At 37.7% G+C, this 14,222-nt stretch overlaps 1 protein-coding gene across 2 annotated transcripts in view; it reads right to left on the reverse strand.

The window, feature by feature from the left end:
* The window catches only part of ITGB1 (integrin subunit beta 1), a 58,098-nt gene that overhangs the window by 1,254 nt on the left and 42,622 nt on the right, over positions 1-14,222 (reverse strand). For both annotated transcript variants that reach the window (XM_024252992.3, NM_001131852.1), the window contains 4 exon segments: positions 10,216-10,454; positions 9,777-9,999; positions 8,560-8,792; positions 6,715-6,881 (listed from right to left, as the gene is read on the reverse strand). In XM_024252992.3, the coding sequence (XP_024108760.1) occupies positions 6,715-6,881; positions 8,560-8,792; positions 9,777-9,999; positions 10,216-10,454 (862 nt within the window).

A 14,222-nucleotide genomic window follows, 5' to 3' on the forward strand; every position in this document is an offset into this window, starting at 1 on the left:
AAAAAGTGAGAAAAATTATCAGTTACTCTACTAAAATTATGTAGAATAATTTTTATAAACAAGACTAAAAGTTGCAATCATCTTAAGAAGTCATTTCTATTTTATTTGTCCAGATATCACAGTTGTTTCAAAGGCATTAATAATGGTTTATATAAAAATAGAAAATGGAAGCTTTGCTTTACAAGTCTAATGATGCCCTGTTATCTGGTGCTATTTCATTCTTGAGTCCTTCCTCCACTGGAGGCTTGATTTAAGAATGTTCTCCATTGCAGAGAATGTGCTGTCATCGTGGATTCTCTCCTTTGAACTAGTTTGTAATGGCTGCCTTAAGGAAGCATGAACTCCGCTGCCATCACTGCCTGATTCTTATCCCTTACCGTGAACAGAAGGCGCCTGCTAATCAAAACGGGAATCCTCGGCTTTCACTGTTGGGAGGGAGGTGTGCTTCTGGGGTCTCCTACAGAAGTTACTAATTTAGAGAGTAAGGCTGTCATTGTGTCACGGACAGCACTGTGCCCCACCAAGTCACACTGCCAAATTTGCTTAGAATGTTAGATAATTACCATTCCTTATGAAATAACTTGTTATGCTTCAATATCATATTGGTGAAATGTCTTATTGCAGTGCTATAATTTAGTAAACCGTACTGAAGTCAAGCCTAGCAAGCAGGCCCCAAGCCATAAACACAAGAGATCTTTCAAGATCCAAAAATATACTGACAGTGATGTTTTAAGCAGAAAAAAACACATCACTGTATCACCCTTTTCCTTAAAAATTCTCTTATACTATAAGTGCTACATTTAAATACTTGCTATAGCATTCTTTTTTCTCCTGTTCTTATAAATTGAAAGCAGGCTTGAAAGCCAAGTGAGAAGTGTGACCAAATAACACTTTATCAGAGAAAATTACAGTGAGTACAAATCAAAAATACTTGTTAACTACCAGGGAAATTTTTTTTAAGAAAAAATTAAGATTTTGGAATGTTGTTCAGTTTTATATTTCACTATAGAACCAACTGCAGGTGATATTTAAAAAAATATTTATAGAAAGCATCTAAAAATTTTTTTGATCTAAAAGTAATTTTTGTTTTTAAATTTTATTCACACTTCATTGCAGACTGTATTTGGATCTGCCTTTTGGTGGCACAATTTCTGCCCTCAAGGAAGGTATAGTTTGGTGGGTGAGAGACATGAAAATAAGGCACTCTGATCAAGTTTACAATAGAGTTATGAACATAATCTGGGAACAGTATAAGAAAAAAGTTATTAACTTTAAGAAGATTAAGGAGATTTTCATTGTGAAACTGACTAGATAAATTATTGGTTGGTAAATAGCAATCTCTGCAAAGTCAAGGTGTAGGGAAAGAATGGGACATTTAAGTAGAAATACATATAGTTCAGAAGTTTTTAGAGTTAGGGGAGGGCAGGCACGGTGGCTCATGCCTGTAATCCCAGAACTTTGAGAGGCCGAGGTGGGTGGATCACTTTTGGTTAGGAGTTTGAGATCAGCCTGACCAACATGGTAAAACCCCGTCTCTACTAAAAATACAAAAATTAGCTGGGTGTGGTGGTGGGTGCCTGTAATCCCAGCTACTCATGAAGCTGGGATAGGGGAATCACTTGAACCCGGGAAGCGGAGATTACAGTGAGCTGAGATCGCACCACTGTACTCCAGACTGGGCGAAAGAGCAAGACTCCATCTCAAAAAAAAAAAAAAAAAAGAGAAAAAAAGAGTTAAGGGGGCATATGATCTGAGGTGAGGAGACAAAGGAAGAACAGTCCTAGAGGACTTGCTATGAAGTCTGAATTTCGTCCTGTAGGTATCCCATACCAATGAGGTGAAAAACATAACATATAAAGGCTGGGTCCTGCAAGACACCAAATAAACCACTGTGATTTCGGCTCAGCAGCTCATGTGATACCAATCGGAACCAGACAACATACCTCAGCCCTCACTCCCCACTCCTCAAAATACATCTTGACTGGTTGTTTCAGAAACATGGACAAAATCAGGATCCCTCAGAGACAAACAGCATATGATGTGGATGACAAAACTGTTTACATCAAACTCTCAGCTCTAGTCCCAACTGAAGCTAATACATTATACAGTTGTGAGAGCTGACATTTCAAAATGGGGGTTAGGAAACTGGATTCTAGCAACTACTATCTTAAAAAGCCAGAGTGCAAACAAATTACACTCCACATTTATATCCTATCTGATTTGAGGCTAAGTGCTACACATTCCTTCAAATATGTTGGGAAAATAAATTACCATCTAAGTTTCTTTACAACAATATATTTGCTAAATCTAGTATTTAATACTCAAGAATTATAAGGGAAGGACCAAAAAAAAAAAAAAAAAAAAAAAGAAAACAAAAAATAAAGAAAAAAAGCCCTATACAGATGAGTCCAAAGTGTAATTTATATGGAAGAACTTACCTTTGGAGAAAAATCTGTCTTTTCATATACACAAACATTTGTATTTATTATTTCAAAGTCCATTCAAACAAAAGTTTAACATGCAAGGTTAGAGGTAAAATTAAGCTCACTATCTGCATTAGGCATCATTTTAAATGAAAGTAAACTAAAATAATTCAGATTAGTTTCCATCATTCAGAGTGCAACACCACCCCCACCCAAACAAAACCCGCATCAAGAGAACAGGGTTATATTATGAAAGGAAGCCCTCAAGCTCAGTAAAATGTCATCTTTGTGCTCACTCTGGAATGGCTGACAGTGGTAGCTACAGAACCATCTCTACAATGTATTAAATACGTAATGCAGAACTGTGGGAGATTTGGGATCCACATTTAAACCCGCATAGCAGCAGATGAGGACAGACCATTTTTTTAACCCACTCCAACAGTTAGAAGCTGATAATGTGACACGTTCTTTTTAATGTTCCTACATGGTAGTCTTGTGCCAAAGTAATTAGTGCCTGCCCATTATTTCAAAAATTTCAATGACATAATTGACGGGCAAACCTTGGTCCATATCAGAAAAGTTTCTTACAATCCATGATGTAATTTCTTGATGCTCATTCATTTATTTCAATTGTTAATTTCTACTTTTTCTTGAGAAAACATCTCTTAAAATAATCTGTAGCCATCAAATTGCCTGGACTTCAATAATGCATAGAGAAATTTTTACCAAACTTCTGCTTCTTGAATTACATAAAATGCTTATTTTAGCAACATTTTAGCCATATATACATTATAAACATTAAGTTTAAATAACATTTACTGATAATTTCCTTCAAAATACAATTAAAGGTACAGCAAGGGTGAAAATTTCACCTCAGTAGGACAGAAATTTTTTCTCTTGTGAGAAATAACCACATGAAATTGTCAACATTTGACTATTTTTGACCTACAACTAAAGAAAAGATGTATTTACAAAAAAAAAAAAAAAAAAGCCTGGCAATGTCATTGGCTAATCAGTTTTCCTCTAAAAATGACTTTCTGTAAAGTACTAAGTGAGAACGAGAAAAATATGTTGTCTCAGACTAATACAAATATGTACCAACCTGCCCATATGTGAATTTGAATATAATTTTCTGCCATCAAATTTAACTTTAAAAAGTCTTACGGTCTACTTAGAAATAAAAATCTGACAAGTTAATGATTTCTAATGTTATCAGCACTTCCTATATCACTTGTAACTATTAAACATTCCTGTACTGTAGGCTCTTATTCATGATCAGTTTGTAAGCACACTCTCAATAGTCAAAAAGCACAACTACAGCACTGGGTTCCATGTATTAAAGTGATTTCCCTAACATGATGTTTGCCAACAGCAGCAGTGTTAACTCAGAGAGTAACAACAAATTGTAAAAGGGCTGTAAATCTCTATAAAGAGTGATCTACCTCTTCCTAACCAGGTAACAGGGACTTCTGAAGATACATAACTGCTACCAAGTACAATGTCGTAGACAAGAACATGGACTCTGGAGCCCAACTGCCTGGGTTCAAATCTCAGCTCTCTGACTAACCAGCCGTGGGAACTCGGTCAAGTTACATAACCCTTATGTGTCTCAGTTTTCTCATATGTAAAACATTCCTACAACTTTCACTATGAAGATTAAATACAGATTAAGTGTTCAGAATCATGCCTAAGACACAATGATTTTTATGTAAGTGTTACCAACACCATCTTTGTCTGCACAATAAGGTAGGCAGTGAGAAAGGTAGAAATCTTCCAGGCCCTATTACAGTCAGTCAGTTGGGAAAGAGAAGAAGAGTTCTCAATCACCAGTCAGGAGAATTTAGTTCTAATCACAATTAACCTTTGTTATCAGAGTTTTAGGGGCTTGCATGATTTTATTAGAATATGCTGGAAGCATTTCATGAAAATTCAGATATGAACAGTTACAAACTTACATTTGAAAATTAGAATCATTCTCACATACACACACAGACACACACACACATATATATAATATACATACATATATATGGTCTTCTGGCTTTTAATGAAATTTCAAGTTATATTCAAGAAATTGATCTCAAATCTTTTGAGAACCAATAATGATATTGTAGTTGCATACCATACAAATATCATAGTAGGTTACATTTTTCTATTTTGCAATTTGGATTTCATGATCAATTTTCACTATCCAACCCTAAAATTTACTCATAACAAATTTGTTATTTAAGGATAATACTGGTGGGGCACAGTGGCTCACGCCTGTAATCCCAGCACTTTGGGAGACCGAGGCAGGCAGAGCACTGGAGGTCAGGAGTTCAAGGCCTGCCCAGCCAGTGTGGTGAAACCCCACCTCTACTAAAAACAAAAAAATTAGCCTAGCATGGTGGCAGGCACCTGTAATCCCAGGTACTCGGGAGGCTGAGGCAGGAGAATTGCTGGAATCTGGAAGTCAGAGGTTGCAATGAGCTGATATCACAACACTGCACTCCAGGCTGGGCGACAGAGAGAGACTGTCTCAAAATAAATAAATAAATAAACAGAAAAAGAACAAAAGATAATAGGATAATACCATTACTAGGCACAGGACTGTTGTGAGGATTAGAGCTGACAGGCTGATTTCATATACTGGAGTGCATTTGCCAAATACAACCACCCCATACAAAACAGAGTACTGACTCCCTGTGACAGATGGGAGAAGTAAAGTGACTCAATGCTGTTCTACTTACTAAGTGGAAGAGGTGGGATTTGACCTAGGTCTAACTGATTGCAAAGCACATTCTCTTTTCACTACAACATGGCTGCTGTTTCTATATCATACTACTTATTTTACAGTCTTTCTAAACGCGAAGTTAACATATAAAAAGAAAAGCCACAATAGCGATATTTAAAGCCAGACTTAAAAAAAGAACAGCAATAGTGATAAAGGACACACAGTGCAGTAAAAAAGATAAACGTTCACATGCAAAGGCAGAAAGTGAAAGAAAATACGAACGGCAATTTAGAGACCAGCTTTACGTCCGTAGTTTGGATTCTTGAAATTATTAATAGGACTCTTGTAAATCGGATTTTCTTGCTAAAGTAAAAGAAATAGTTTCTAATGATTTCATCAGGAAAAAAAAGACATTTATAGTGTTCAAACACTATAAAGGGATTTTTTTCTATTTCTACCCTTTTGAAATTTGTAATTTAAAAAATTGATAATTTTTAAAAACCCAAGCAAATTGTAGTAAAGTGCAACTAACTACAATTCATTTACAATTGAAAAATACTGAAGATTGGCATTGCTTTCTTGTATCAAAAGATGAATACACAAAGGCCAACATTTGGTTACTCCACCCTCTGACTCCGTATTTCAAAGCACTAAATGCTAACATAACCTTTCAGTCACTTAGGGCTTTTAAGATTTTTATAAGCCAAGGTTTACTGAGATATAATTTTCATAGAGGAACATACATCTTTTTAAAGTACATAGTTCTGTGAGTTTTCAAATACATAAATCCACCCACAATCAAGATCATCCCAAGGAAGATTCCTTATGCCCCTCTGCGGTCAACACTTTCCCCCATTCCAGCCCCTAGCAACCACTGATTTTTGCCCCTACAGTTTTGCTTTTCCAGAATGTCCTCTAAATGGAATCATATAGTATATAGCAGGGTTGTCCAATCTTTTGTCTTCCCTGGGCCACACTGGAAGAAGAATAATTGTCTTGGGCCACACATAAAATACACTAACGATAGCTGATGAGCTTTAAAAAAAAGTTACTAAAAAAAAATAATAATAATAATTACAATTTCTAATAAAGTTTACAAATTTGTGTTGGGGCCACATTCAAAGCTATTCTGGGCTGCATGTCCTGGCCGACGAGCTGCGAGTTGGACGAGCTTGGTATATAACCTTTCGAACCTGGCTTTCACTGAAGGTTTTTTTGTTTGTTTTTTTAAAGAAAGCAGCAGCTTTCCATTGAATAGCTTGCTACACAGATAACATTATTTAGGATTCTACTTCACATCAGATGAAAAGGCAGATTTAGGATGAAAACTATTAAAGAAATAAAAATACTGGCCACAGTAACCATTGAATATACATGCTTATAATCAATGTTTTGTTTCAATGGGATATTTAGGATGCTTTCTTTCACTAAATGCAAATTCCTTGAGTAAAAAACTTTTGGGGGAATAAAATACTTAAAAAGGACTTTAATAATCAGCCTGACAGCTAATACATAAGTCTTAGGAGTATTACATTTACTTTATGAGCCACTTTGCTTTTTGGATGTTTTGTAACTTACCGTGTCCCATTTGGCATTCATTTTCTCCTTTTCAAATTTAGCAAACTCCCTTCTGTCATGAATTATCATTAAAAGCTTCCATATCAGCAGTAATGCAAGGCCAATAAGAACAATTCCAGCAACCACACCAGCTACAATTGGAATGATGTCTGGACCAGTGGGACACTCTGGAAAATAAGAAGGTAATAATGAGCACCACAAAGAGCTGGGCAGTGTCTTATAAAAAACATACAGGAATAAACACCCAAGAGAGTGAATGCACACTATCCCAAATAATCTATAAAACAGCTTTTAGAACTAACAAGTGAGTTTACAAGGTTGTAGGATACATGATCAATGAACAAAAATCATGTATTTTTCTATATATATAATTTACTTCTACATATTGAAAATATAAATTTTTAAACAGTAATATTTACTACAGAATGAAAAAGCATGAAAAACTTACATATAAGTCTAACAAAATATATGCAAGATTTGCATGTTAAGAATTACTAAACACTGATAAAAAGAAATCTTTCAGACTGAATAAATGGAGATATTCCATGTGCAGGAGTTACAAAACCTAATACTGTTAAGACGTCAATTCTTCCCAATTTGATCTATAAACTCAATGGTATCCCACTCAAACTCCTGGCAGAACTTCTGTAGCAATCAGTAAGCCACTTCTAAAATTTACATGGAAGGCAGTGAACTAAGGAAGTGTCTCAAAAACACTTTTGTAAAAGAATAAAGCTGGAAGACCCTGCTTTCAGGGCTAGCGATAAAGAAAGCTACAAGACCATGTGGTACAGCTAACGGACAGACACTCAGCTACATGGAACAGAATACAGAGTCAGAAACAGGCCTACACCTGCAAGGTCACCTGATGTTCAACAAAGGTGGAGAAAGGACAGTCTGTTTTCAACAAATGCCCCTAGAACAAGTGGACACTGAAATGAAAAAAACTGAGCCTTTTGTCACACACTAAGAATAACTCAAAATGAGTTACAGATCTAAATGTGAAACCCCAGAAACTATAAAACCTCTACAAAAAAACAGGAGAAAAATCCTTATAATCTTGGGTTAGGCAGAGTTCTTAAAGACAATGTAAAAGCAAGAGCCACAGAAGAAAAACTTGGTAAATTGTACTTAATCAAAATTAAAACCTGTGGTGTTAAAAAGACACTTAAAAAAATGAAACGATAAGGAGACACAGGCTGGGAGACAATATTTGCAAAACACCTAGCTGATAATTCAAAACAGTATGGGAGTCTAAGAGTCTGGCAGCTTCTTACAAAGTTAAACATATGCTTACCATATGCTCCAAAATGCCATTCTTAGTATTTACCCAAGAGAAATAAAAGCTTATGTTCACACAAAAACATGTACACTATGGTAGAAAATTCCAAAGAATCTACAAAAAGGCTACTAGGAAAACTAAGATTAAAAAAAAAAAAAGTTTCACCTCCAGAGAAGTTGAACAAATTCAACACTTTATATTAATATCCTTTAACAAATTATCTTTCCCAGTATTCAAGCTTAAATCAAGCTCTAATTTTAAAATCATCAGTCATCAAAAAACTCTTCCTGTGCACTTGGTGTAAGGCATCGTTCTAAGTGTCTTATATAAATCACTGTATTTAATCTTCAAACTCTCCACTTAGAAAACTTAAAAGTGGAACTCTCTTTTCCTTATTTCTTATACAGTTAATTAGATAATATTTTAAGCTTTCAGAGATGAAAAATTTCCCAACTTGACCTAAAACATTCCAGCTGGCGGCTGTTTCTGGATGTTAGGCCTAAATAAGCAGAAACAAGACATACAAGATATGAAAAGAATGTCTGCAATCGTCGCATTTCTACCTGGATTCTCCACAACATGAACCATGACCTCGTTGTTCCCATTCACTGAATACGTAAAATAGAACCAACAGTCGTCAACATCCTTCTCCTTACAATGGGACACAGGATCAGGTTGGACTGGCTGGGGTAATTTGTCCCGACTTTCTACCTTGGTAATGTTAAAATAGGAACATTCCTGTGTGCATGTGTCTTTCTTTTCTCCTTTATTGAAGGCTCTGCACTGAACACATTCTCTGTTACAAAAAACACAAATTATTATATTTACATTTTATTATTTCAGTAAATATTTGCTTAAACATATTTCCCATGTTAAACTCTTGTGACCAAATTGAACAAACAGCTATGAGGGAAGATTTGAATAAATGAAGAGGAACATTACATTTGTGGATAGAAAAATTATGTAAAAAGATGCTAATTTCCCTAATAAAAGATTTATTACAGTTCAAATTAAAACCCTACTAAGAAATAAAAGATAGTAAAATAAATTAGCCCCATCACATATTAAATATGTAACATAAAACCATAATAATTTTTTTTTTGCGATGGAGTCTTGTTCTGTCATCCAGGCAGTGCAGTGGTGTGACCTTGGCTGACTGCAACCTCTGCCTCCCGGGTTCAAGCAATTCTCGTGCCTCAGCCTCCCAAGTAGCTGAGATTACATGCACATGCCACCATATCTGGCTAATTTTTGTATTTTTAGTAGAGATGGGGTTTCACCACATTGGCCAGACTGGTCTCAAACTCCTGACCTTAAGTGATTCACCTGTCTCGGCCTTCCAAAGTGCTGGGATTACAGGTGTGAGCCACTGTGCTCGGCCAAAATCATAATAATTTAAATAATATGTTACTAGTATAATAATCCTTTAAGAGGAAAAATCTTTAATTTGGCTTAGTTTTGTCAACAGATAGTAATTAAGAAATTGGTAATGACAAATTAAATCTTAATTGGCAAAATAAAGGTTACCATGTAAATTCAATTATCTAGCACATTCAGATCAAAATAATAGTACAACTCTCACATGACACACTTCATACCATGTAATATATACTAGCTGTTGAGAAAGAACTTTTAAGAATTAAAGAGTAGGCTTCCAGATGGCAGGCATTTTATTTACAGTATATTTTAATATTGGCACTGTTCTGGTTCTAGTAACAATACAGGCTTAGGAGAGCCAAGAGGAAGTATCAACTATTTCAAGCAATTAGGAAATACTTACTTATGCTCAGCACAGACACCAAGGCAGGTCTGACACATCTCACACGTTTGCCCTTGAAACTTCGGATCTGTACACTTACAGACACCACACTCGCAGATGCCCCGGCCATTGCAGATCTGTCCGTTGCTGGCTTCACAAGTACTAGTATCCAAAGAACAGTCACATGCACTGCCAGTGTAGTTGGGGTTGCACTCACACACACGACACTTGCAAACACCATTTCCTGCAATTAAGCATATCATTTCTCAAAATGGTAAAAATATACAATCACAGTATTGACTGAAAAGTAAAATAAGTAACAACATGTGAGAAAGTATACCTAGGGGCGGGACTGACCCTCAAGCTACCCCTTTTCTACTTATGCACCAACTAAAACTCAAGATTTTTTGCGGCATTAGATGGGATCACATCTTACAACTACTTCAGGCCCTTTACTTACCTCCACAAATTAAGCCATTGGATCTATCACAGTTGAAATTATCACACTCGCAGAATTTGCCAGAATAAATTTCATTTGTATTGTCCCTCTTCCTACAAACACACTGTCCGCAGACACACTCTCCATTGTTACTGCAGATTTCTGAACTGTTTTCTTTCCTGCAGTAAGCGTCCATGTCTTCACTGTTAACTTCATCTGTGCTGCATTCACAATGTCTACCAACACGCCCTTCATTGCACCTGAAGAAACATGCAAAAATTGCAATCACACAAAACAAAAATAATTTAAGATGTTCCAAGATGGCCGAACAGGAACAGCTCCAGTCTACAGCTCCCAGCATGAGCGACGCAGAAGACAGGTGGTTTCTGCATTTCCAACTGAGGTACTGGGTTCATCTCACTGGGGCTTGCTGGACAGTAGCTGCAGCCCATGGAATGTGAGCCAAAGCAGGGCGGGGCATCGCCTCACCCGGGAAGCACAAGGGGTCAAGGAATTCCCTTCCCTAGCCAAGGGAAGCTGTGACAGACGGTACCTGGAAAATCAGGACACTCCCACACTAATACTGCGCTTTTCCAATGCTCTTAGAAAACTGAACACCAGAAGATTATATCCCGCGCCTGGCTCAGAGGGTCCCACGCCCGGCTCGGAGGGTTCCACGCCCATGCAGCCTCGCTCACTGCTAGCACAGCAGTCTGAGATTGAACTGCAAGGCGGCAGTGAGGCCTAGGGAGGGTCATCCCCCATTGCTGAGGCTTGAGTAGGTAAACAAAGCAAAAAAAAAGCTCAAACTGGGTGAAGCCCATCACAGCTCAAGGAGGCCTGCCTGCCTCTGTAGACTCCACCTCTGGGGGCAAGGCATAGCTGAACAAAATCCAGCAGAAACTTCTGCAGACTTAAACATCCATGTCTGACAGCTTTGAAGAGAGTAGTGGTTCTCCCAGCACGGAGTTTAAGATCTAAGAACGGACAGACTGCCTCCTCAAGTGGGTCCCTGAGCCCGAGTAGCCTAACTGGCAGACACCTCCTAGTAGGGGCTGACTGACACCTCATATAGCCGGGTGCCCCACTGAGACAAAGCTTCCAGAGGAAGGATCAGGCAGCAACATTTGCCATTCTGCAATATTTGCTGTTCTGCAGCCTCCGCTGGTGATACCCAGGCAAATGGTCTGGAGTGGACCTCCAGCAAACTCCCAACAGACCTGCAGCTGAGGGTCCTGACTGTTAGAAGGAAAACTAACAAACAGAAAGGACATCCACACCAAAACCCCATTTGTACGTCACCATCATCAAAGACCAAAGGTAGATAAAACCACAAAGATGGGGAGAAACCAGAGCAGATAAGCTGAAAATTCTAAAAATCGAGCACCTCTTCTCCTCCAAAGAAATGCAGCTCCTCACCAGCAACGGAACAAAGCTGGATGGAGAATGACTTTGACAAGTTGAGAGAAGAAGGCTTCAGATAATCGGTAATAACAAACTTCTCCGAGCTAAAGGAGGATGTTCAAACCCATCGCAAAGAAGCTAAAAACCTTGAAAAAAGTTTAGAGGAATGGCTAACTAGAATAAAGAGCCTATGTAGAGAAGACCTTAAATGACCTGATGGAGCAGAAAACCATGGCACGACAACTATGTGATGCATGCACAAGCTTCAGTAGCCGATTCGATCAAGTGGAAGAAAGGGTATCAGTGATAGAAGATCAAATGAATGAAATGAAGTGAGAAGTTTAGAGAAAAAAAAGAGTAAAAAGAAATGAACAAAGCCTCCAGGAAATATGGGACTATGTGAAAAGACCAAATCGATGTCTGATTGGTGTACCTGAAAGTGACAGGGAGAATGGAACCAACTTGGAAAACATTCTTCAGGATACTATCCAGAACTTCCCCAACCTAGCAAGGCAGGCCAACATTCAAATTCAGGAAATACAGAGAACGCCACAAAGATACTCCTCGAGAAAAGCAACTCCAAGACACATAATTGTCAGATTCACCAAAGTTGAAATGAAGGAAAAAATGTTAAGGGCAGCCAGAGAGAAAGGTTGGGTTACTCACAAAGGGAAGCCCATCAGACTAACAGCAGATCTCTCGGCAGAAACTCTACAAGCCAGAAGAGAGTGGGGCCAATATTCAACATTTTTAAAGAAAAGAATTTTCAACCCAGAATTTCATATCCAGCCAAACTAAGCTTCATAAGTGAAGGAGAAATAAAATCCTTTACAGACAAGCAAATGCTGAGAGATTCTGTCACCACCAGGCCTGCCTTACAAGAGCTCCTGAAGGAAGCACTAAACATGGAAACGAACAACCGGTACGAGCCACTGCAAAAACATGCCAAATTGTAAAGACCATTGATGCTAGGAAGAAACTGCATAAACTAATGAGCAAAATAACCAGCTAACATCATAAAGACAGCATCGAACTCACACAAAACAATATTAACCTTAAATGTCAATGGGCTAAATGCTCCAATTAAAAGACACAGACTGGCAAATTGGATAGAGTCAAGACCCATCAGTGTGCTGTATTCAGGAGACCCATCTCACGTGCAGAGACAAACACAGGCTCAAAATAAAGGGATGGAGGAAGATCTACCAAGCAGATGGAAAACAAAAAAAGGCAGTGGTTGCAATCCTAGTCTCTGAAAAAACAGACTTTAAACCAACAAAGATCAAAAGGGAAAAAGAATGGGGTGGGGGGAGGGGGGAGGGATAGCATTGGGAGATATACCTAATGCTAGATGACGAGTTGGTGGGTGCAGTGCACCAGCATGGCACATGTATACATATGTAACTTACCTGCACATTGCGCACATGTACCATAGAGCCTAAAGTATAATAATAATAATGATAATAATAATAATAAAAAGAAAAAAAAAAAAAAGAATGCCATTACATAATGGTAAAGGGATAAATTCAACAGGAAGAGCTGACTATCCTAAAGATATATGCACCCAATACAGGAGCACCCAGATTCATAAAGCAGGTCCTGAGAGACCGAGAAAGAGACTTAGACTCCCACACAATAATAATACGAGACTTTAACACCACGTTGTCAACATTAGACAGATCAACGAGACAGAAAGTTAACAAGGATATCCAGGAATTGAACTCAGCTCTGCACCAAGCGGACCTAATAGACATCTACAGAACTCTCCATCCCAAAACAACAGAATATACATTCTTCTCAGCACCACACCGCACTTATTGCAAAATTGACTACATAGTTGGAAGTAAAGCACTCCTCAGCTAATGTAAAAGCACAGAAATTACAACAAACTGTCTCTCAGACCACAGTGCAATCAAACTAGAACTCAAGATTAAGAAACTCACTCAAAACTGCTCAACTGCATGGAAACTAAACGACCTGCTCCTGAATGACTACTGGGTACATAACGAAATGAAGGCAGAAATAAAGATGTTCTTTGAAACCAACGAGAACAAAGACACAACATACCAGAATCTCTGGGACACATTTAAAGCAGTGTGTAGAGGGAAATTTACAGCACTAAATGCCCACAAGAGAAATCAGGCAAGATCTAAAATTGACACCCTAACATCACAATTAAAAGAACTAGAGAAGCAAGAGCAAACACATTCAAAAGCTAGCAGAAGGCATGACACCCTAACATCACAATTAAAAGAACTAGAGAAGCAAGAGCAAACACATTCAAAAGCTAGCAGAAGGCAAGAAATAACTAAGATCAGAGCAGAACTGAAGGAGATAAGAGACATAAAAAACCCTTCAAAAAATCAATGAATCCAGGAGCTGGTTTTTTGAAATGATCAACAAAATTGACAGACCGCTAGCAAGACTAATAAAGAAGAAAAGAGAGAAGAATCAAATACGTGCAATAAAAAATGATAAAGGGGATATCATCATCGATCCCACAGAAATACAAATTACCATAAGAGAATACTATAAACACCACTACGCAAATTAACTAGAAAATCTAGAAGAAATGGATAAATTCCTGGACACATACACCCTCCCAAGACTAAACCAGGAAGAAG

Source organism: Pongo abelii, chromosome 8 (genome assembly GCF_028885655.2).
Source record: "Pongo abelii isolate AG06213 chromosome 8, NHGRI_mPonAbe1-v2.0_pri, whole genome shotgun sequence".
NCBI lineage: Eukaryota > Metazoa > Chordata > Mammalia > Primates > Hominidae > Pongo > Pongo abelii.